The 23316-nt window shown below is 46.0% G+C and overlaps 1 protein-coding gene across 4 annotated transcripts in view; it reads right to left on the minus strand.

Annotated features, from left to right (window-relative positions):
- Positions 1-23316, minus strand: part of RAPGEFL1 (Rap guanine nucleotide exchange factor like 1) — a 109606-nt gene that overhangs the window by 38337 nt on the left and 47953 nt on the right. For all 4 annotated transcript variants that reach the window (XM_056548933.1, XM_056548932.1, XM_056548931.1 and 1 more), the window contains 3 exons: positions 18827-18924; positions 15042-15157; positions 11574-11741 (listed from right to left, as the gene is read on the minus strand). In XM_056548933.1, coding sequence (XP_056404908.1) covers positions 11574-11741; positions 15042-15157; positions 18827-18924 — 382 coding nt within the window. The remainder of the gene's footprint in view (positions 1-11573; positions 11742-15041; positions 15158-18826; positions 18925-23316) is intronic.

Consider the following 23316-nt stretch of genomic DNA (forward strand, 5'->3'; position numbering starts at 1 on the left):
CCCCACCAATCTAGAATGAAGGAGAAGAAGCATTCGGCTAGGCACCGTGCCCCTTCGTTTCTGTTTGTGTCTCCTCTGTGTCTCAGCAGCTGGACCCCTATTGACTCCTCATATTTCTGCCCCTTCGTTGTAGCAATCGGATCTTTGCATCGGACCCCCAACCAGTCCAAAACTCTGAAATGTCTCTATGAGTTTAGGTACACTTTAATGTGATTTTCTTTCTAGCCCCCCATACATGAATCCAGCCATTAGTGCCATTACAGTGGGGATCAAAAGTTTGGGCACCCCAGGTAAAAATTTGTATTAATGTACATAAAGAACCCAAGGAAAGATGGAAAAATCTCCAAAAGGCATCAAATTACAGATTAGACATTCTTATAATATGTCAACAAAAGTTAGATTTTATTTCCATCATTTACACTTTCAAAATAACAGAAAACCAAAAAATGGCGTCTGCAAAAGTTTGGGCACCCTGCAGAGTTAATATCTTGCACTGCCCCCTTTGGCAAGTATCACAGCTTGTAAACACTTTTTGTAGCCAGCCAAGAGTCTTTCAATTCTTGTTTGAGGTATCTTTGTCCATTCTTCCTTACAAAAGTCTTCCAGTTCTTTGAGATTTCTGGGTTGTCTGTCACACACTGCTCACTTAAGGTCTATCCATAGATTTTCAATTATGTTGATGTCAGGAGATTGTGAAGGCCATGGCAAAACCTTCAGTTTACGCCTCTTGATGTAATCCCCCGTGGATTTCGAGGTGTATTTAGGATCATTATCCATTTGTAGAAGCCATCCTCTATTTAACTTCAGCTTTTTCACAAATGGCATCAAGTTAGCATCCAAAATTTGCTGAAATTTTCTTGAATCAATTTTTCCTTCTACTCGTGAGATGTTCCCTGTGCCACTGGCTGCAATACAACCCCAAAGCATGATTGATCCACCCCCATGCTTAACAGTTGGACAGAGGTTCTTTTCATTAAATTCTGTTTCCCTTCTTCTCCAAACGTACCTTTGCTCATTCCGGCCAAAAAGTTCAATTTTAACCTCATCGGTCCACAGAACTTGTTTCCAAAATGCATCAGACTTGTCTATATGTTCATTTGCAAAGTTCAAACGCTGATTTTTGTGGTGAGGACAAAGAAGAGGTTTTCTTCTGATGACTCTTCCATGAAGACCATATTTGTACAAGTATCTCTTTATAGTGGAATAGTGTACCACAAATCCAGTGTCTGCCAGATCTTTCTGGAGGGATTGTGCAGTCAAACGTGGGTTTTGAATTGTTTTTCTCACAATCCTGCGAGCTGTTCTGTCTGATATTTTTCTTGGTCTTCCAGATGTTGCTTTAACTTCCACTGTTCCTGATGACTGCCATTTCTTAATTACATTCCGAACAGAGGATATTGACATCTGAAAACGTTTAGATATTTTCTTATAGCCATCTCCAGCTTTGTGAGCGTCAACTATTTTCAGATTTCTAGACAACTGTTTAGAAGAACCCATGGTGCTGATTGTTGGGGCAAGGTCAGATGAGTCTGGGCATTAATCCCTTAAGGACTGAGCCCTTTTTCACCTTAAGGACTCGGCCATTTTTTGCAAATCTGACCACTGTCACTTTAAACATTAATAACTCTGGAAAGCTTTTAGTTATCATTCTGATTCCGAGATTGTTTTTGCGTGACATATTCTACTTTAACTTAGTGGTAAAATTTTTTGGTAACTTGCATCCTTTCTTGGTGAAAAATCCCAAAATTTGATGAAAAATTTGTAAATTTTGCATTTTTCTAACTTTGAAGCTCTCTGCTTGTAAGGAAAATGGATATTCCAAATAATTTTTTTTTTATTCACATATACAATATGTCTACTTTATATTTGCAACATAAAATTGATGAGTTTTTACTTTTGGAAGACACCAGAGGGCTTCAAAGTTCCGCAGCAATTTTAAAATTTTTCACAAAATTTAGAAACTCGCTTTTTTTCAGGGACCAGTTCAGGTTTGAAGTGGATTTGAAGGGTCTTCATATTAGAAATACCCCATAAATGACCCCATTATAAAAACTGCACCCCCGAAAGTATTCAAAATGACATTCAGTAAGCGTTTTAACCCTTTACGGGTTTCACAGGAATAGCAGCAAAGTGAAGGAGAAAATTCACAATCTTCATTTTTTACACTCGCATGTTCTTGTAGACCCAATTTTTGAATTTTTGCAAGGGGTAAAAAGGAGAAAATTTTTACTTGTATTTGAAACCCAATTTTTCTCGAGTAAGCACATACCTCATATGTCTATGTAAAGTGTTCGGCGGGCGCAGTAGAGGGCTCAGAAGGGAAGGAGCGTCAAATGGTTTTTGGGGGGCATGTCACCTTTAGGAAGCCCCTATGGTGCCAGAACAGCAAAAAACCCCACATGGCATACCATTTTGGAAACTAGACCCCTCGGGGAACGTAACAAGGGGTAATGTGAACCTTAATACCCCACAGATGATTCACGACTTTTGCATATGTAAAAAAAAAATTTTTATTTTTACCTAAAATGCTTGGTTTCCCTAAAGTTTTACATTTTTAAAAAGGGTAATAGCAGAAAATACCCCCCAAAATTTGAAGCCCAATTTCTCCCGATTCAGAAAATACCCCATATGGGGGTGAAAAGTGCTCTGCTGGCGCACTACAGGTCTCAGAAGAGAAGGAGTCACATTTGGCTTTTTTGAAGGAAATTTTGCTCTGGGGGCATGCCGCATTTAGGAAGCCCCTATGGTGCCAGGACAGCAAAAAAAAAAACACATGGCATACCATTTTGGAAACTAGACCCCTCAGGGAACGTAACAAGGGGTAAAGTGAACCTTAATACCCTACAGGTGTTTCATGACTTTTGCATATGTAAAAAAAAATTTAAAAAAAGGTACCTAAAATGCTTGGTTTCCCCAAAAATTTACATTTATACAAAGGGTTAAAGCAGAAAATACCCCCCAAAATTTGAAGCCCAATTTCTCCCGATTCAGAAAACACCCCATATGGGGGTGAGAAGTGCTCTGCTGGCGCACTACAGGTCTCAGAAGAGAAGGAGTCACATTTGGCTTTTTGAAAGCAAATTTTGCTCTGGGGGCATGCCGCATTTAGGAAGCCCCTATGGTGCCAGGACTGCAAAAAAAGCCCACATGGCATACCATTTTGGAAACTAGAGCCCTCGGGGAATGTAACAAGGGGTTAAGTGAACCTTAATACCCCACAGGCGTTTCACGACTATTGCATATGTAAAAAAAATTAAAAAATTTTACCTAAAATGCTTCTTTTCCCAAAAACTTTACATTTTTAAAAAGGGTAAAAGCAGAAAATACCCCCCAAAATTTGAAGCCCAATTTCTCCCGAGTACGGCGATACCCCATATGTGACCCTTAACTGTTGCCTTGAAATACGACAGGGCTCCAAAGTGAGAGCGCCATGCACATTTGAGGCCTAAATTAGGGATTGCATAGGGGTGGACATAGGGGTATTCTACGCCAGTGATTCCCAAACAGGGTGCCTCCAGCTGTTGCAAAACTCCCAGCATGCCTGGACAGTCAACGGCTGTCCGACAATACTGGGAGTTGTTGTTTTGCAACAGCTGGAGGCTCCGTTTTGGAAACAGTGGCGTACCAGACGCTTTAATTTTTATTGGGGAGGGGAGGGGGGCTGTGTAGGGGTATGTGTATATGTAGTGTTTTTAGGGTACAGTCGCACGGACGGGGGTTCACAGTAGTTTCTCGCTGGCAGTTTGAGCTGTTGCAGAAAATTTGCTGCAGCTCAAACTTGCAGCCCGATACTTACTGTAAGCCTCCGCCCATGTGAGTGTACCCTGTACATTCACATTGGGGGGGACATCCAGCTGTTGCAAAACTACAACTCCCAGCATGCGCTGACAGACTGTACATGCTGAGAGTTTTAGTTTTGCAACAGCTGTAGGCACACTGGTTATGTATCACGGAATTTGTGACCTTACTCAGTGTTTCAAAACCAGTGTGCCTCCAGCTGTTGCAAAACTACAACTCCCAGCATGTACGGTGCATGGTGTAAGGTGACTGCTGGGAGTTGTAGTTTGCAACAGCTGGAGGCACACCGGTCGTGAAACACTAAGTTAGGTAAAAAAAAAACTCTAAGTTTCACAACCAGTGTGCCTTCAGCTGTTGCAAAACTACAACTCTCAGCAGTCACCGACAGCCAACTGGCATGCTGGGAGTTGTAGTTATGCAACCAGCAGATGCACCACTACAACTCCCAGCATGCACTTTAGCTGTTTGTGCAAGCTGGGAGTTGTAGTTATACAACAGCTGAAGGTACACTTTTCCATAGAAAAAATGTGCCTGCAGCTGTTGCAAAACCATAAGTCCCAGCATGCCCATAAGGGAATGCTGGGAGTTGTGGTGGTCTGCCTCCTGCTGTTGCATAACTACAGCTCCCAGCATGCCCTTTTTGCATGCTGGGAGCTGTTGCTAAGCAACAGCAGGAGGCTGTAACTCACCTGCTGCTGCTTCATCACAGGACTGTCCCTTGCCGCCGCTCCTGGGGCCCCGATCCCAACATTGATGCCGGGGATCGGGGTCCCCAGCACCCGGGGTCGTCTTCCCGCACCCGCTCACGCCCTCCGGAAGAGGGGCGGAGCGGGTGCGGGAGTGACACCCGCAGCAGGCGCCCTGATTGGTCGGCCGATAATCCGGCCGACCAATCAGGGCGATCGTGAGGTGGCACCAGTGCCACCTCACCCCTGCAGGCTCTGGCTGTTCGGGGCCGTCAGACGGCCCCGAACAGCCAGTAATTCTGGGTCACCGGGTCACTGGAGACCCGATTGACCCGGAATCGCCGCAGATCGCTGGACTGAATTGTCCAGCGATCTGCGGCGATCGCCGACATGGGGGGGCATAATGACCCCCCTGGGCGATATGCCGGGATGCCTGCTGAACGATTTCAGCAGGCATCCGGCTCCGGTCCCCAACCGGCTAGCGGTGGGGACCGGAATTCCCACGGGCGTATGGATACGCCCTGCGTCCTTAAGAGGTTAAAAACCTTTGAGACTGACATCACCTGGTCTTCCCAGATGATGATTGAGAACAATCCATGACACTGGCAGGTCTCAGCTTTGCAAAGGGGGCAGTGCATGCTATAAATTCTGCAGGGTGCCCAAACTTTAGCAGACGCCATTTTTTTGTTTTCTATTACTTTGAAAGTGTAAATGATGGAAATAAAATCTAACTTTTGTTGACATATTATAAGAATGTCTAATCTGTAATTTGATGCCTTTTGGCGATTTTTCCATCTTTCCTTGGCTTCTTTATGTACATTAATACAAATTTTTACCTGGGGTGCCCAAACTTTTGATCCCCACTGTAGTTATGATGCCCAATGCCCTACATGCCAACTGGGTGGTCAACAACGCTCAGTTCTCATTGGGAAGAGCCGTAGTGACTGTCCCCCTAGACCAGTTTCCTAAGCAGGGTGCCTCCAGCCAAAAGTCTGGCATGCTGGGAGTTGTATTTTTACAACAGCTCAATGGATGGTAAACGCTGCCCTAAACAATACATGGGGTTATGGCTTAAGGTGGCCATACATTTTCAATCACTGTTGATTGAACAATAATTCAGCCAACAGTTATCTCTCCAGACCTTAACCATACACAAGAACATTCTCATGTGTTCTCAATGGGGAGGGGTAAGCCAATGCCAGACAGCTCTGGTCCTGGTTTATCCCTCCTAGAACAATAAGCTTGGTCTGTGAAAATTCAATCCACCTGACCCTTCTCTCCACTGGCAGATGATGTCAGGAGGCCGCCGTACACCTTAAACAGTTGGCCAAACTTGCCAAAGGTGTTGGGTTCAGCTGAATTTAGCCTAAGGTGTATGGGCACTATTAGGCTATGTTTACATGGTGGAATATCTGCAATCCCGCACAAATAGCCCAATTCCCTTCAATGGGATTGAGAACAGGTTCTCCCTGATCATTCTCTGCATTGTGAACTGGATGGTGACTCCTTTTAAATGTATTAGGCTCAAAAGCCAATGGCACTGATAGCGTAAGTGGGGAAGGAGGGCAGCAGAGGTGTAGCTTCCGGGCCCCGATGCAAAATCTGTAACAGGGCCCCATGTCTACCATGTTCCATTTATAATACTGGAGTCTCCTTATGGGGAAGAGGTGTTCTTGGGCACCAGGGTCCTGATGCAACTGCTACCTCTGCACCCCCTATAGTTACGCCCCCTATAGTTACTCAGTAGGGATCGACCGATTATCGGTTTGGCCGATTGGGGGAGCCCGCTCCGTGCCGCTCAAGCTCGCCTCTCGGGAGGGACGACCCCTTTCCCGGCGGGAGTTATGCTGCTGAGAGGGGGTATACCCAAAGGGCCCCGAGCCCCGGCACGATGCGGCGTGAGGGGGAGCGAGACCCTCTCGCGTTCGCCGACACGCGCTCCGGAGCCTGGCCGAACGAGAGGGTCGCTCCCCGCCGGATCGCGCCTCGCCAGATCGATCGAGGGACCTTCAAAGTTGGAAAAACCGAGCATTACGCCCTTAGCTCGGCCCTTCCGGTCCAAAGAGTGGGGCGGGCGGGGCGCACACGCATCACCCCCGCATCACTTCGGCGGATCGCTCGACGTCCCGGCTCTCTGGCACGGGTGGCCGTTCTGCGGTAACTTTTCACAAGGACAGCACGCTATCGGTATCGGCAATTACCTTGCCGATAATCCGATAATGCCAACCGCACTGCCCCCCTCCCACCGCACCGCACAGCCCCGACAGAGACCGCCGCTGCCCCATTGCCTCCCCCCCATTCCCGGTTTTATAATTACCTGTTCCCGGGGTTCGTCAGAGCGCACAGTGACAGCTCAAGATGCCGCCAGAGCCAGAAGTAGTGTGGACCCCGGGAACATGTAATTATAAAACCGGGAATGAGGAAGGCAATGGGGCTGCGGCGGTGGTTGGACTAAGGACCGGCAGGGGGAGAGAAGCGGGCAGCGGTGGTCTCTGGAAAGAGGATAGGTAGGGGGGGGGGGGGGGGCAGGGGCAGTGGTAGGACTCAGGACAGACATGGTCAGAGAAACGGGTGGCAGCGGCAGTCTCTGGCACCGCAAAAGCCGCTGCAGTTCATTGATTTAAAGCGCCCGCCCGTTGGGGAAGAAATAGCCGATAACTTATACCGGAATATCGGTATAAGTTATCGGCTATCAGCCTTAACCTCCACAGATTATCGGTATCGGCCCTAAAAAATCAATATCAGTTGATCCCTATTACACAGTATTATAAATCAATTTACATGTACCTATAGAGCAGTGGTCTCCAACCTGCGGACCTCCAGATGCTGCAAAACTACAACTCCCAGCATGCCCGGACAGCCAACGGCTGTCCGGGCATGCTGGGAGTTGTAGTTTTGCAACATCTGGAGGTCCGCAGGTTGGAGACCACTGAGATATGATTACCGGCTAGGCATAGTGTAATTTAGGCATGTAGGTGTTGGGAATTACACGTGACCCGTCACCTGATAACTATGGGTTATTCAGTGAATGCCGCAGCAGCCACCTGTCCGTGATACACAAAAGAGTTAACATTGCCTTTTAGTTTACAAAAGAAGAGCACAAAAGACAATACTCCGGCAGCCCCTTCAACCCTCCGCGACACATTGACGCTCACAAGCATTGACAGGTTTTCCCTCAGATACGAGGTTCTAGCAGCGCTCCCTCCGCCTCCACAGCAGGCACACACATATACTCAGGCAGCGCTGAGCTCCAAACATGCATGATCACGCTGTGACAACCCCTCCCTCCGATCACTCCACATACACGCTCAATCACGTGCACGCATAGTGACAGGATCTCACTAGCAGCGACAGACTCCTACTCCAGAGATGCTCCCAGCCCCCACTCTCATCCCTCAGCTACCTTGCTCCTACTGTTTTTTAGTTAAAATGGAAAGTTCATTTCGGAAATACATTTTGAGGGTAGGGTCGCGCGTACCGTATATGCAGCGTATTTGACACTGCATATTTTGACGCTGCGTATTTCTGCGCTGGCAAAGTCTATGGGAGTAATAATAGACACCGATAGATTTTGCTAGCACGGAAATACGCAGCGTCAAATATTCTGCGTCACATACGCTGCATAAATGGTACGTGTGACCATATGCGTATTTTCTGCTGCAGATTTGCTTTAGCAGATTTTGCTGCCCTACTGAATTTAATGGGCAGCAAAATATGCATCAGCAAACCTGCTGCAGATCTGCAGCAAAAATACACACATGTGAACGCACCCTAAGGGTACGTTCACACGCGCAGATTTTCAGCGGATTTTATGCTGCAGATCCACTGGTGAAGGCCCCGCTCTATGCTGGCTTTACATGTGCCTGCTCGTAGTGGCAATACGCCGCTACCAGCAGACACACTGCGATGTGCGAGTCGCAGGATACTCGAACATCGCGGGAGCTCTCTGCCTAGCTGAGAGCAGGGAGAGCGGCCGCGAAGTGCGAGTACGCCGTGCACATCGCTGTAGTGTGTCTGCTCGTAGCGGTGTATTGCCGCTACCAGCAGACACATGTAAAGCCAGCATACAGCAGGGCCTTCACCAGCGGATCCACAGCTAAATACGCTGCGAAAATTCACGCGTGTGAACGTACCCTAAGGGCTCAATCACACGAGCGGATTTATTTGCGGGTTTCCACTTGCGTGTTTGAAAGGGGGCGGGCTCTCCACAGCTGTCCGTAGCAGATTTTCGGCTGCGGAATTTACGCTGAGGAAAATCTGTTGCAGACCCTATTGACCCAAACCCTATGGGCTCTCCACAGCTGTCCGTAGCAGATTTTCGGCTGCGGAAATTCCACTGACGAAAATCTGCTGCGGACAGCCCGCAGCGGGAAACCCGCAAATAAATCCGCTCATGTGAATTAACGCTAAGGGTACATTCAGACGAGCGGATCCACAGCGTATTTTACGCAGCAGATCTGCCTCTGAAGGACCGCTACATGGTGCCTTTAGATGTGCCTGCTCAGAACTGCGGTACGCTGCTATGAGCAGACACACTGCGATGTGCGAGTTTCCGTGCGCATGCGCAGTATACTCGCACATTGCGGCTGCTCTTGGCTTAGCTCATGGTGCAGGGGGAGCGGCCACGATGTGTGCGAGTACACCGCGCATGCGCGGCGACTCGCACATTGCAGCAGTGTGTCTGCTCGTAGCGGCGTATTGCCGCTCCGAGCAGGCACATCTAAAGGCACCCTGTAGCATGTAAAATATGCTGTGGATGCCCTCGTCCGAACGTACCCTAAGGGTGCGTTCACACGTGCATATTTTTGCTGCAGATTCTCTGCTGCAGATTTTGCTGCCCATTGACTTCAATGGGTAGCAAAGTCTGCAGCAGAAAATATGTACGTGGGTCACACGTGCCGTATTTTGCTGAGTATTTTATGTAGCAAAATACGGCATGTGTGACCCTGCCCTAAATCAGTGATTTTTAATCTATTTAGACCAGTGATCTTTAACATGTGACCCTCCAGCTGTTGCAAAACTACAACTCCCAGCATGCCCTGACAGCCTTTGGCTGTCAGGGCATGCTGGGAGTTGTAGTTTTGCAAACAGCCGGAGAACCACAGGTTGAAGATCACTGATCTAAATAGATGATTCTTTAAAATATGTTCTATAGAACCTTTAAAGGGGTACTCCGGTGGCAAACTTTTTATTTTTTATTTTTTTTAAATCAACTGGTGCCAGAAAATCTTAATCCTTCCAGTACTTATTAGCTGCTGAATACTACAGAGGAAATTATTTTCTTTTTGGAACACAGAGCTCTCTGCTGACATCACAAGCACAGTGCTCTCTGCTGACATCTCTGTACATTTTAGGAAATGTCCAGAGCAGCATAGGTTTGATATGGGGATTTTCTCCTACTCTGGACAGTTCTTAAAATGGACAGAGATGTCAGCAGAGAGCACTGCGCTCGTGATGTCAGCAGAGAACATTGTGTTCCAAACAGAAAAGAATTTCCTCTGCTGTATTCAGCAGCTAATAAGTACTGGAAGGATTAAGATTTTATAATATAAGTAATTTACAAATCTGTTTAAAGGGGTAGTCCAGTGGTGAAAAACTTATCCCCTATCCTAAGGATAGGGGATAAGTTTGAGATCGCGGGGGGTCCGACCGCTGGGGCCCCCTGCGATCTCTCTGTACGTGGTCCCGGCTCTCGGCCCAGATAGCGGGTGTCGACCCCCGCACGAAGCGGCAGCCGACAAGCCCCCTCAATACATCTCAATGGCAGAGCCGGAGATTGCCAAAGGCAGCGCTTCGGCTCTGCCATAGAGTTGTATTGAGGGGGCGTGTTGGCCGCCGCCTCGTGCGGAGGTCGACACGCCCCCTTCCCCGGGCTGTCGGGGCTCCGTACAGGAGATCGCAGGGGGCCCCAGCGGTCGGACTCCCCGCGATCTGCAACTTATCCCCTATCCTTAGGATAGGGGATAAGTTGCTCACCACTGAGTCACCACTGGACTACTCCTTTAACTTTCTGACACCAGTTGATAAAAAATAAAAAATAAAAAAATAAAAAGTTTTCCACCGGAGTACCCCTTTAAACCTAAATTTTCCATCAGAAATGATACCTGAGAGCCACAAGAGCTCATACTTGTTACCATATATGCCCGCCACCTAATTATACATGTGATGACCACCCTCTCTGTTAGCATCAAGACTGAACTCAATGCTTCACGAATACGTGCAGAGAATAACCCGAACCTACTGACTAGTTAGCTACGTGCATGTATATGCTGCTATCCCCTGCCCTTATACAGTGCCCCCCCGACCTACGATGGCTCTCAGAGGCAGCATCAACATACGATGCTTTTGTATGTCGGGGCCATCGCATAAACGGCTATCCGGCAGCGCAGACTGCTTCAGCTGCCACCGGATAGCCGTTTACGGTGCCCCGTGTGGTCCGCTGACGATCACTTACCTGTCCTCAGGGCTTCGGTGCGTCCTCTTCGGGATCCCCTGCATCGTCGGCGCTCTCCATCGTCGTCATCACGTCGCTGCGCACGCCGTCCCGTCATCCACTAGGAGCGGCGTGCGTAGCGACGTGATGGCGGCGACGGAGAGCGAGGATGCCGGGGAAGCAGAGGACTTACCGGAGCGTCGGGGACACCCCGGGGACGCGACGACAGTGATGGAAGGTGACATCCAGGGCAGCGGTGACGAGCGGTGATGGTCCGGAGCGGCGGGGACAGGTGAGTACAACTTCCTCTACCAGTGGCCTTCAACCTGCGGACCTCCAGATGTTGCAAAACTACAACACCCTGCATGCCCGGACAGCCAACGGCTGTCCGGGCATGCTGGGTGTTGTAGTTTTACAACATCTGGAGTTCCGCAGGTTGTAGACCACTGTCCTATACTTTACATTGCACGGATCCCTCAACATGCGATGGTTTCAAAAAACGATGGTCCGTTTGGAACAGATTACGTTCGTATGTTGAGGGACCACTGTATATATATATATATATATATATATATATATATATATTATGTACATATACATGAAGCACTCTATTCCTCAGCACCAGACGACCCACAAAAAGAGCCCGCACCACTCACCGCCTGCACTGGTAACAGCAACCAGGATAAGAGGATCCTCTCTCTGTCCTTGTTCCTCCGAATACTGCAGTTTTTCTGAGACGGAACTGAGGATGTCAGAAACAGATGCAGAAAGACGACTCCGAATGGTAACGTAGGAATGGTCTGGCATGTAGACCCTGCAGAAGACTGGCAGCAGAACAAAATAGTTTATTACAGGGCAACATGGAAGGTTAGATGCAGATGATGCCAGTTATGCCAATATCCCTCTCATAACAGAAAAAGGGCACAACTACTTCATGCCTATTTGCCACCAATTTTACCCATAGTTTGCGATGATATAGCATTGGGTGCCCCCTCCCATTCCTGCTTTATACGGATTAGACTTTCAGGGGTGTGAATCAAGCTCGGGGGTGTGACTGTGAGGGGCAATAATCAGGTTTTGGGGGTGTGAATATAAATCTCAAGGGCATAATTCAGGCTCGGAGTGTAAATTTAAATCTGAGGGGCATGAATGAGGCTCAGGGGGTTTGAATATGAATCTGAGGGGGTGATTTAGGCTCGTGGGGTGGGAATATGAGGCTGAAGGATTCATGCCCCCTCAGCCTCATGTTCTGACCCCTGACCCTGATTCTGCCCCCTCATTCTCATATTTTAGCCCCTGACCCTGATTCTACCCCCTTATTCTTATATGCTAACCCCGAGCCTGATTCATGCTCCTCAGATTTATATTTACACCCCCCAATCCTGATTCACCCCCTCATCCTCATATTCACCCCCCCCCAAGACTAAATCACCCCCTCATCCTTATATTCACCCCCCCAAGCCTATATCACCCCTCATTCTCATATTCACACACCCCAAGCCTATATCACCCCTCCTCCTCATATTCCCCCCCCCCCGCCCCGAGCCTATATCACCCCCTCATCCTCATATTTACACCCCCCGAGCCTATATCACCCCTCATCCTCATATTCACACCTATAAGGATATTCACACCCCCCGAGCCTATATCACCCCTCATCATCATATTCCCCCCCCCCCCCGCCCCGAGCCTATATCACCCCCTCATCCTCATATTTACACCCCCCGAGCCTATATCACCCCTCATCCTCATATTCACACCTATAAGGATATTCACACCCCCCGAGCCTATATCACCCCTCATCATCATATTCCCCCCCCCCCCGCCCCGAGCCTATATCACCCCCTCATCCTCATATTTACCCCCCCCCCCGAGCCTATATCACCCCTCATCCTCATATTCCCCCCCCAGCCCCGAGCCTATATCACCCCCTCATCCTCATATTTACACCCCCCGAGCCTATATCACCCCTCATCCTCATATTCTCCCCCCCCCCGAGCCTATATCACCCCCTCATCGTCATATTTACACCCCCCGAGCCTATATCACCCCTCATCCTCATATTCCCCCCCCCCCGAGCCTATCACCCCCTCATCCTCATATTTACACCCCCCGAGCCTATATCACCCCCTCATCCTCATATTCACACCCCCAAGACTAAATCACCCCCTCATCCTCATTCACCCCCCCCTGAGCCTATATCACCCCTCATCCTCATATTCACCCCCCCTGAGCCTATATCACCCCTCATCCTCATATTCACCCCCCCCTGAGCCTATATCACCCCTCATCCTCATATTCACCCCCCCCTTAGCCTATATCACCCCTCATCCTCATATTCACCCCCCTGAGCCTATATCACCCCTCATCCTCATATTCACCCCCCCTTAGCCTATATCACCCCTCATCCTCATATTCACCCCCCCTTAGCCTATATCACCCCTCATCCTCATATTCACCCCCCCCCTGAGCCTATATCACCCCTCATCCTCATATTCACCCCCCCCTGAGCCTATATCACCCCTCATCCTCATATTCACACCCCCCAAGACTAAATCACCCCCTCATCCTCATATTCACACCCCCGAGCCTATATCACCCCTAATCCTTATATTCACACCCCCGAGCCTATATCACCCCCTCATCCTCATATTCACCCCCCCCGAGCCTGCTTCATGCTCCTCAGATTTATATTCACACCCCTCCCCCCAAGCCTAAATCACCCTAGAAGAGGGCCGGGAAATATGAGGCTCACACCCCTTTATGACATATAGTTCCCACCCATCTGACTCTTCAAGGAAAAGTGCCAAAATCTCTATATCTCAGGAATGGAAGGATCTAGCAACAAAATAAAATCTGCGTTGGAAGCAGGTCACCCAATACTACAAAACTTAATAATAATAAAAAATAAAAAAATAAACTAGATTTTTTTTTGGCCAATGACCTCAGTTCCTCTTCAATGACATCTTGTCCTCATAAACCAGGTTAGAACATCTCCAGACTATCTCACAGGCTGTATCCAAATAGTGATCCCAGTAAATGGGCCAGCAGGCATAGCTTTTGTTTTCATCCCCTGGGGCAAAGTTCAGTTCCCCTGGCACCCCACCCTCACGTCCAGCACCTCCATAGCTACATATATGGCTTTCCATCTTACATACAACATTAAACTCTGGATCTTTTATCTACAGACTTCAGTAGGATTCAGTATCAAGCAGAATGCTGAACCAAAGGATCAAATAGGAATTGTGCCCCCCTATCCCCCGCCCCAACTACCTCGTAAAAGTGCATGTTCATGTCATACAAAGACTAGAGTCCTTTATAGGAAATGAAGACTGGTCTGTTCACATGGAGAATAATTCTACAACAAAGCGGGACACACCCTTATAAATGTACCCTCTCTATTCTTTTATATCACTCCAAAAATCCCACCCTGAAAACCATTTTATACTCCGGAGAACAGAGAGACATTGGTGGTTCTAGTCTGCACTTGTCACCCTCGATATACCCAACCCCTTCAGACTGCCAACCCCTTCCATACGCCACCATCATCCAGACCTGCAACGTCTATGCTCTTCCCTGAATACTAAGGACATTGGTGCAGATGTGATGTCTTCTTTGGGTCATAAATGACCATTGCAGTGGAGCCTGGCTGGCTGCCATATTGTGGCTCTGATGAAGCCAATGTATAAGACATAGAATTAATAGGCCTATAAAAGCAGTCAGCTCTGCCTTCCCCAAGATGACGTAAAGAGTAATAAAATGGCAGTCACTCCTGGTTTTATAGGAAGCGGCTTGGAATACTAGAGGCTTGGGTACCAATAAGCAGAAATACAGTCGCGTCCCAGCAGATTCCTCTAATTCATGGTCTGTTCAACAATCTATGGAGGTCCCCAGACAATACAAGGATCCAACAGGTCGCATTTTAACTATCCAGCCCCATGTTTCCCCCAGGGATGTCTGCCAGCTGCTTATCCTCCCCCTTTTGAAATAACATATGCGCTCGCCCGAGCAAGGCATCCTTATGAATGAAGAAGCCCGGGATGATAGCGGCTATTAGGGGGGGGCTCTATGGACAGTGTTATGAGGGATTGTTTTAGCTACAATTTTTACAATAGGAAACTTACTCTCATCCGAGCCCCTGAACGCCACCCGAGGCTGCAAGCAGGAGTCGATCCGGCGGAAATGTCGGAAAAGAGGCTTGACTTGTTTAGAGCAAGGAGCGGCCCTGCCATCTGTGAGCCTGAATGCAGAAGACGAGATAGTGTGACGTGAGCGCGGTCCTCCGAATTTTACAAATAAAGACCTCTTCTTTGGTAATATAAAGGGTTAAAGAAGGCAAAAATAATAGAAAATAACATACTAAAAAAAAAATTGGGGTTCCTGAGTGTTAGCTCCAGAAAGTTAAAACAGATTTGCAAATTACTTCTATTAAAAAAAATCTTAATCCTTCCAATAATTATCAGCTGCTGAAGTTGATTGTTGTTTTCTGTCTGGCAACAGTGCTCTCTGCTGACATCTCTGCTTGTCTCAGGAACTGCACAGAGCAGAATAGGTTTGCTATGGGGATTTGCTTCTACTCTGGACAGTTCCCGAGACAGGTGTCATCAGAGTACACTTAGACAGAAAAGAACAACTCAACTTCAGCAGCTCATAAGTACTGAAAGGATAAAAAAAAAATTATAGAAGTAATTTACAAATCTGTTTAACTTTCTGGAGCCAGTTGATATATATATATATATATATATATATATATATATATATATATATATATATATATAAAAAAAGTTTTTTCATGGATAACCCCTTTAAGGATAGTGACTGGACTGCAGAAGGGCTGGCAGCGTTAGGCCATGTTCACACTGCATAAAACCTGCGGAGTGTCCGCCCGGAAAACACGGTTGGAGCGGAATGACGGTTGCAGCAGAATATATATTGGAACATGGATATATGAAATATTCCGGCAGTATATATATATATATATATATATATATATATATATTATATTCCAGCAGAATTCCACTCGGATATTCCGCCGTGTGAACATACCTTATCTTAGATCTTATCTATAAAGCTGCTACTTACATTGGATGCATACATATTACTATGTGCATAAGAGAACCAACAATCCCCCAGTAGGAGTCTTTAAAGGGGTACTCCGCTGGGAAACTTTTTTTTTTAATCAACTGGTACCAGAAAGTTAAACAGATTTGTAAATGACTTCTTTAAAAAAAATATATATATATTAATCCTTCCAGTACTTATCAGCTGCTGTTATGAGCCACAAAGTTCTTTTCTTTTTCAATTTCCTTTCTGCCTGACCACAGTGCTCTCTACTGACACCTCTGTCCATTTTAGGAACTGTCATAGGTTTTCTATGGGGATTTGCTCCTACTCTGGACAGTTCCTAAAATGGACAGAGGTGTCAGCAGAGAGCACTTTGGTCAGACAGAAAGGAAATTCAAAAAGAAAAGAACTTCCTGATGATTATAACAGCAGCTGATAAGTACTGGAAGGATTAAGATTTTTTTTAATAGAAGTAATTTACAAATCTATAGAGCTGCATAAGACAACCTCGGCACTGCAGACACACCTCAGGGCTCAAATACCACGCAGCTGATTCCTACACCGGCTGAACAGTCCGCAAAGGAGTGGTGCAACACAGGTCCACAAGACAAGGAATATGAATATGATTCAAGGAGAAGAAAAAAAGACTGTGGCACTCACCAAGATGCTTCAAACGACTTTATTCACCGGGTGACACTGCAGGGAGACAACGGATAGACAAGCAGGGGTGCTTCTGGTCCAGAAGCACCCCTGCTTGTCTATCCGTTGTCTCCCTGCAGTGTCACCCGGTGAATAAAGTCGTTTGAAGCATCTTGGTGAGTGCCACGGTCTTTTTTTCTTCTCCTTGGAGCATAATTTACAAATCTGTTTAACTTTCTGGCACCAGTTGATTTAAAAGACAATGTTTTTCGGTGGAGTACCCCTTTGAGGTCAGAGACAGATTATGAAGACTCTGTAGTAGTGTTTCCCAAGCATTGTGCCTCCATCTGTTGAAAAACTACAACTCCCAGCATGCTGGGAGTTGTAGTTTTGCAACAGATGGAGGCACAATGCTTGGGAAACACTTCTCTGGACTAGGTGCTCTGTTATATTTGCCTTACTTGTACATTGCCTTAAAGGGGTATTCCGGGCAAAAACATCTTATCCCCTATCGAAAGGATAGGGATTAGATGTCTGATCGTGGGGGGCCCAAGACTGGGACCCCCCGCGATCTCCCTGCAGCAGCCCGCATTCTATGTGTAGATACGTCTGCAGTTTCGGAAACCGCCAGGCTTCCGAGATGGGGACGTGACTTCACGTCACGCCCCCTCCATTCATTTCTATGGGAGGTGGTGTAACGGCCGCAACGCCCCCTCCCATGGACATGAATGGAGGGGGCGTGGCGTGACGTCCCCATCTCGGAATCCCTGCGGTTTCTGAAACTGCAGATGCAGCTACGTATAGAATGCGGGCTGCTGCAGGGAGATCGCGGGGGGTCCCAGCGGCGGGCCCACCGCGATCAGATATCGTATCCCCTATCCTTTTGATGGGGGATAAGATGTTTTTGCCCGGAATACCCCTTTAAGGGAGGCTTTAACTGCATCACTTAAAAGGGTTATAAAGGATACGAAAAACTGAGACGTTCCTTCCATAAACAGTGCTACATCTTTCACTAGGTTGTGTGTGGTATTGCAGCTCAGTTCCATTGAAATGAATGGAGCCAAGTTGTAATACCACACACAACCTGGTGACACACATGGCGCAGTTTTTGGAAGAAATCATCTCGGTTTTTCTATTCCTGAATAACCCCCTTTAAGGCTAAGCTCACACAAGTCAGATTTGCTGTGGATTACTGCAGCAAAGCCAATCCTGAATCCGATCGGAAATCCATCAGAAAATCTGCATCTGATTGTGCTCATTTTCGGTGCAAATTTGCTGCACTCTCATGCCAACACTTTCCCGGACCTCCAGCCATGCCCGTTACTTTTGGCTCCAGCAATCACATGTCCAGCCTTGTGATTGTCTGCAGCAGTCACATGAAGACACAACATGTCCGATTTTTTTTATTTTTTTTATTCTATAACATTTTTCACACCTGCCCATTTTGCTACAGATGGCAGATAGGGGGGTCCTGCCATTGGGGCCACCCGTGAACTTGAGATCAGGGACCCAAGTCTTCTGTTTGTACGGAACAGTGGGGGCCGTGGAGCCTAAGGGTAGGTTCACACGGGCGGATTTTTTTGCGGGTTTTCCGCTGCGTATTTGAAAGTGGGCGGGCTCTTCTCGGCTGTCCACAGCAGATTTTCTGCGGCGGAATTTACGCCGCAAGTCCCATTGAAGTCAGTAGGGACTACAGCGGATTTTCCACAGTGTAAATTCCGCTGCGGAAAATCTGATGCGGACAGCTTAGAAGAGCCCGCCCACTTTCAAATACGCAGCAGAAAACCCGCAAAAAAATCCGCCCATGTGAACGTACCCTAACACTGTACTCGGCTATTCCCAAAAAATCTGCAACAGATCGACAACAAGCCTGCAGAATTTCAGTCCTGTGTGAACATATGAAACAACTTGCAGACTACACAATGGAGATTTTACCTGGGGGGGGGGGGGGGTCATTGCATGAACTCGGCACCATGTATGCTAAATATTCGTAGTTTGTGCTACAGTAACAGTACGTGTGACTTTTCTGTAGCATCTAGAGACCTACAATAGAACACTATGGCAGTCCATGTGATTCTGTGACTGTAGTTGGCAATGGAAAAGATAGGGTAGGGAAAGGGTTTATGTATTATCAATGAGGGAGCCGTAAAACTCTCAGACAAAATGCTACCGCGGATTATACAACGGAAAGAGTGATTTATTTTACCTGAGTTCGGCCGTCTCCACCAGGCGATGCAGCCGGATGACATTCCCCTCCAGCTGAGGGAAACTCGGAGCGTCCCGCATCACCAGGACATAGAAATCCTGCAAGGGAGCAAAGCTTTATTGGGGTGGAAAACATGGGGGGTGTGTGTTTTATGTATTCATTTATTATTGAGCTACTTGTCTCCCTGGGTCAGTTATTGACCGTAGTGTACAGTATATCCCAAAAGTGAGTCCCCCCCTCACATTATATACAGTATATCCCAAAAGTGAGTCCACCCCTCACATTATATATACAGTATCTCCCATAAGTGACTCCACCCCTCACATTATATACAGTATATCCCATAAGTGAGTCCACCCCTCACATTATATATACAGTATATCCCATAAGTGAGTCCACCCCTCACATTATATATACAGTATATCCCATAAGTGACTCCACCCCTCACATTATATATACAGTATATCCCATAAGTGACTCCACCCCTCACATTATATATACAGTATATCCCATAAGGGAGTCCACCCCTCACATTATATATACAGTATATGCCATAAGTGAGTCCACCCCTCACATTATATACACTATATCCCATAAGTGAGTCCACCCTCACATTATATACAGTATATCCCATAAGTGAGTCCACCCCTCACATTATATACAGTATCTCCCATAAGTGAGTCCACCCCTCACATTATATATACAGTATCTCCCATAAGTGACTCCACCCCTCACATTATATATACAGTATCTCCCATAAGTGACTCCACCCCTCACATTATATATACAGTATATCCCATAAGTGAGTCCACCCCTCACATTATATATACAGTATATCCCAAAAGTGAGTCCATCCCTTACATTATATATACAGTATATCCCAAAAGTGAGTCCACCCCTCACATTATATATACAGTATATCCCAAAAGTGAGTCCACCCCTCACATTATATACAGTATCTCCCATAAGTGAGTCCACCCCTCACATTATATACAGTATATCCCAAAAGTGAGTCCACCCCTCACATTATATACAGTATATCCCAAAAGTGAGTCCACCCCTCACATTATATACAGTATATCCCAAAAGTGAGTCCACCCCTCACATTATATATACAGTATATCCCAAAAGTGAGTCCACCCCTCACATTATATACAGTATATCCCAAAAGTGAGTCCACCCCTCACGTTATATATACAGTATATCCCTCAAGTGACTCCACCCCTCACATTATATACAGTATCTCCCAAAAGTGATTCCACCCCTCACATTATATATACAGTATATCCCAAAAGTGAGTCCACCCCTCACATTATATACAGTATCTCCCATAAGTGACTCCACCCCTCACATTATATATACAGTATATCCCATAAGTGAGTCCACCCCTCACATTATATACAGTATATCCCAAAAGTGAGTCCACCCCTCACATTATATACAGTATATCCCAAAAGTGAGTCCACCCCTCACATTATATATACAGTATCTCCCATAAGTGAGTCCACTCCTCACATTATATATACAGTATATACCATAAGTGAGTCCACCCCTCACATTATATGTACAGTATCTCCCATAAGTGAGTCCACCCCTCACATTATATACAGTATCTCCCATAAGTGACTCCACCCCTCACATTATATATACAGTATATCCCATAAGTGACTCCACCCCTCACATTATATACAGTATATCCCAAAAGTGAGTCCACCCCTCACATTATATACAGTATCTCCCAAAAGTGATTCCACCCCTCACATTATATATACAGTATCTCCCATAAGTGACTCCACCCCTCACATTATATATACAGTATATCCCAAAAGTGAGTCCACCCCTCACATTATATACAGTATATCCCAAAAGTGAGTCCACCCCTCACATTATATACAGTATATCCCAAAAGTGAGTCCACCCCTCACATTATATATACAGTATATCCCAAAAGTGAGTCCACCCCTCACATTATATACAGTATATCCCAAAAGTGAGTCCACCCCTCACATTATATATACAGTATCTCCCATAAGTGAGTCCACCCCTCACATTATATATACAGTATATCCCAAAAGTGAGTCCACCCCTCACATTATATATACAGTATATCCCAAAAGTGAGTCCACCCCTCACATTATATATACAGTATATCCCAAAAGTGAGTCCACCCCTCACATTATATATACAGTATATCCCATAAGTGAGTCCACCCCTCACATTATATATACAGTATCTCCCATAAGTGAGTCCACCCCTCACTTTACATATACAGTATATCCCAAAAGTGAGTCCACCCCTCACTTTACATATACAGTATATCCCAAAAGTGAGTCCACCCCTCACATTACATATACAGTATATCCCAAAAGTGAGTCCCCCCCTCACATTACATATACAGTATATCCCAAAAGTGACTCCACCCCTCACATTATATACAGTATATCCCAAAAGTGAGTCCACCCCTCACATTATATATACAGTATATCCCATAAGTGACTCCACCCCTCACATTATATATACAGTATCTCCCATAAGTGACTCCACCCCTCACATTATATACAGTATCTCCCATAAGTGAGTCCCCCCCTCACATTATATATACAGTATCTCCCATAAGTGAGTCCACCCCTCACATTATATACAGTATCTCCCATAAGTGAGTCCACCCCTCACATTATATACAGTATCTCCCATAAGTGAGTCCACCCCTCACATTATATATAGTATATCCCATAAGTGACTCCACCCCTCACATTATATACACTATATCCCATAAGTGAGTCCACCCCTCACATTATATACACTATATCCCATAAGTGACTCCACCCCTCACATTATATACAGTATATCCCATAAGTGAGTCCTCCCCTCACATTATATATACAGTATCTCCCATAAGTGATTCCACCCCTCACATTATATATACAGTATCTCCCATAAGTGAGTCCACCCCTCACATTATATATACAGTATATCCCAAAAGTGAGTCCACCCCCCACATTATATATACAGTATATCCCATAAGTGAGTCCACCCCTCACATTATATATACAGTATCTCCCATAAGTGAGTCCACCCCTCACATTATATATACAGTATATCCCATAAGTGAGTCCACCCCTCACATTATATACAGTATCTCCCATAAGTGAGTCCACCCCTCACATTATATATACAGTGTCTCCCATAAGTGACTCCACCCCTCACATTATATACAGTATATCCCATAAGTGAGTCCACCCCTCACATTATATATACAGTATATCCCAAAAGTGAGTCCACCCCTCACATTATATACAGTATATCCCAAAAGTGAGTCCACCCCTCACATTATATATACAGTATCTCCCATAAGTGAGTCCACCCCTCACATTATATATACAGTATATCCCAAAAGTGAGTCCACCCCTCACATTATATATACAGTATATCCCAAAAGTGAGTCCACCCCTCACATTATATATACAGTATATCCCAAAAGTGAGTCCACCCCTCACATTATATATACAGTATATACCATAAGAGAGTCCACCCCTCACATTATATATACAGTATATACCATAAGTGTGTCCACCCCTCACATTATATATACAGTATCTCCCATAAGTGAGTCCACCCCTCACATTATATATACAGTATCTCCCATAAGTGAGTCCACCCCTCACTTTACATATACAGTATATCCCAAAATTGAGTCCACCCCTCCTTTTACATATACAGTATATCCCAAAAGTGAGTCCATCCCTCACATTACATATACAGTATATCCCAAAAGTGACTCCACCCCTCACATTATATACAGTATATCCCAAAAGTGAGTCCACCCCTCACATTATATATACAGTATATCCCATAAGTGAGTCCACCCCTCACATTATATATACAGTATATCCCATAAGTGACTCCACCCCTCACATTATATATACAGTATCTCCCATAAGTGACTCCACCCCTCACATTATATACAGTATCTCCCATAAGTGAGTCCCCCCCTCACATTATATATACAGTATCTCCCATAAGTGAGTCCACCCCTCACATTATATACAGTATCTCCCATAAGTGAGTCCACCCCTCACATTATATACAGTATATCTCATAAGTGAGTCCACCCCTCACATTATATATAGTATATCCCATAAGTGAGTCTACCCCTCACATTATATACACTATATCCCATAAGTGAGTCCACCCCTCACATTATATACAGTATATCCCATAAGTGAGTCCACCCCTCACATTATATATACAGTATCTCCCATAAGTGATTCCACCCCTCACATTATATATACAGTATCTCCCATAAGTGATTCCACCCCTCACATTATATATACAGTATCTCCCATAAGTGAGTCCACCCCTCACATTATATATACAGTATATCCCAAAAGTGAGTCCACCCCCCACATTATATATACAGTATATCCCATAAGTGAGTCCACCCCTCACATTATATATACAGTATCTCCCATAAGTGAGTCCACCCCTCA

Source organism: Hyla sarda, chromosome 12 (assembly GCF_029499605.1).
Source record: "Hyla sarda isolate aHylSar1 chromosome 12, aHylSar1.hap1, whole genome shotgun sequence".
Lineage (NCBI taxonomy): Eukaryota > Metazoa > Chordata > Amphibia > Anura > Hylidae > Hyla > Hyla sarda.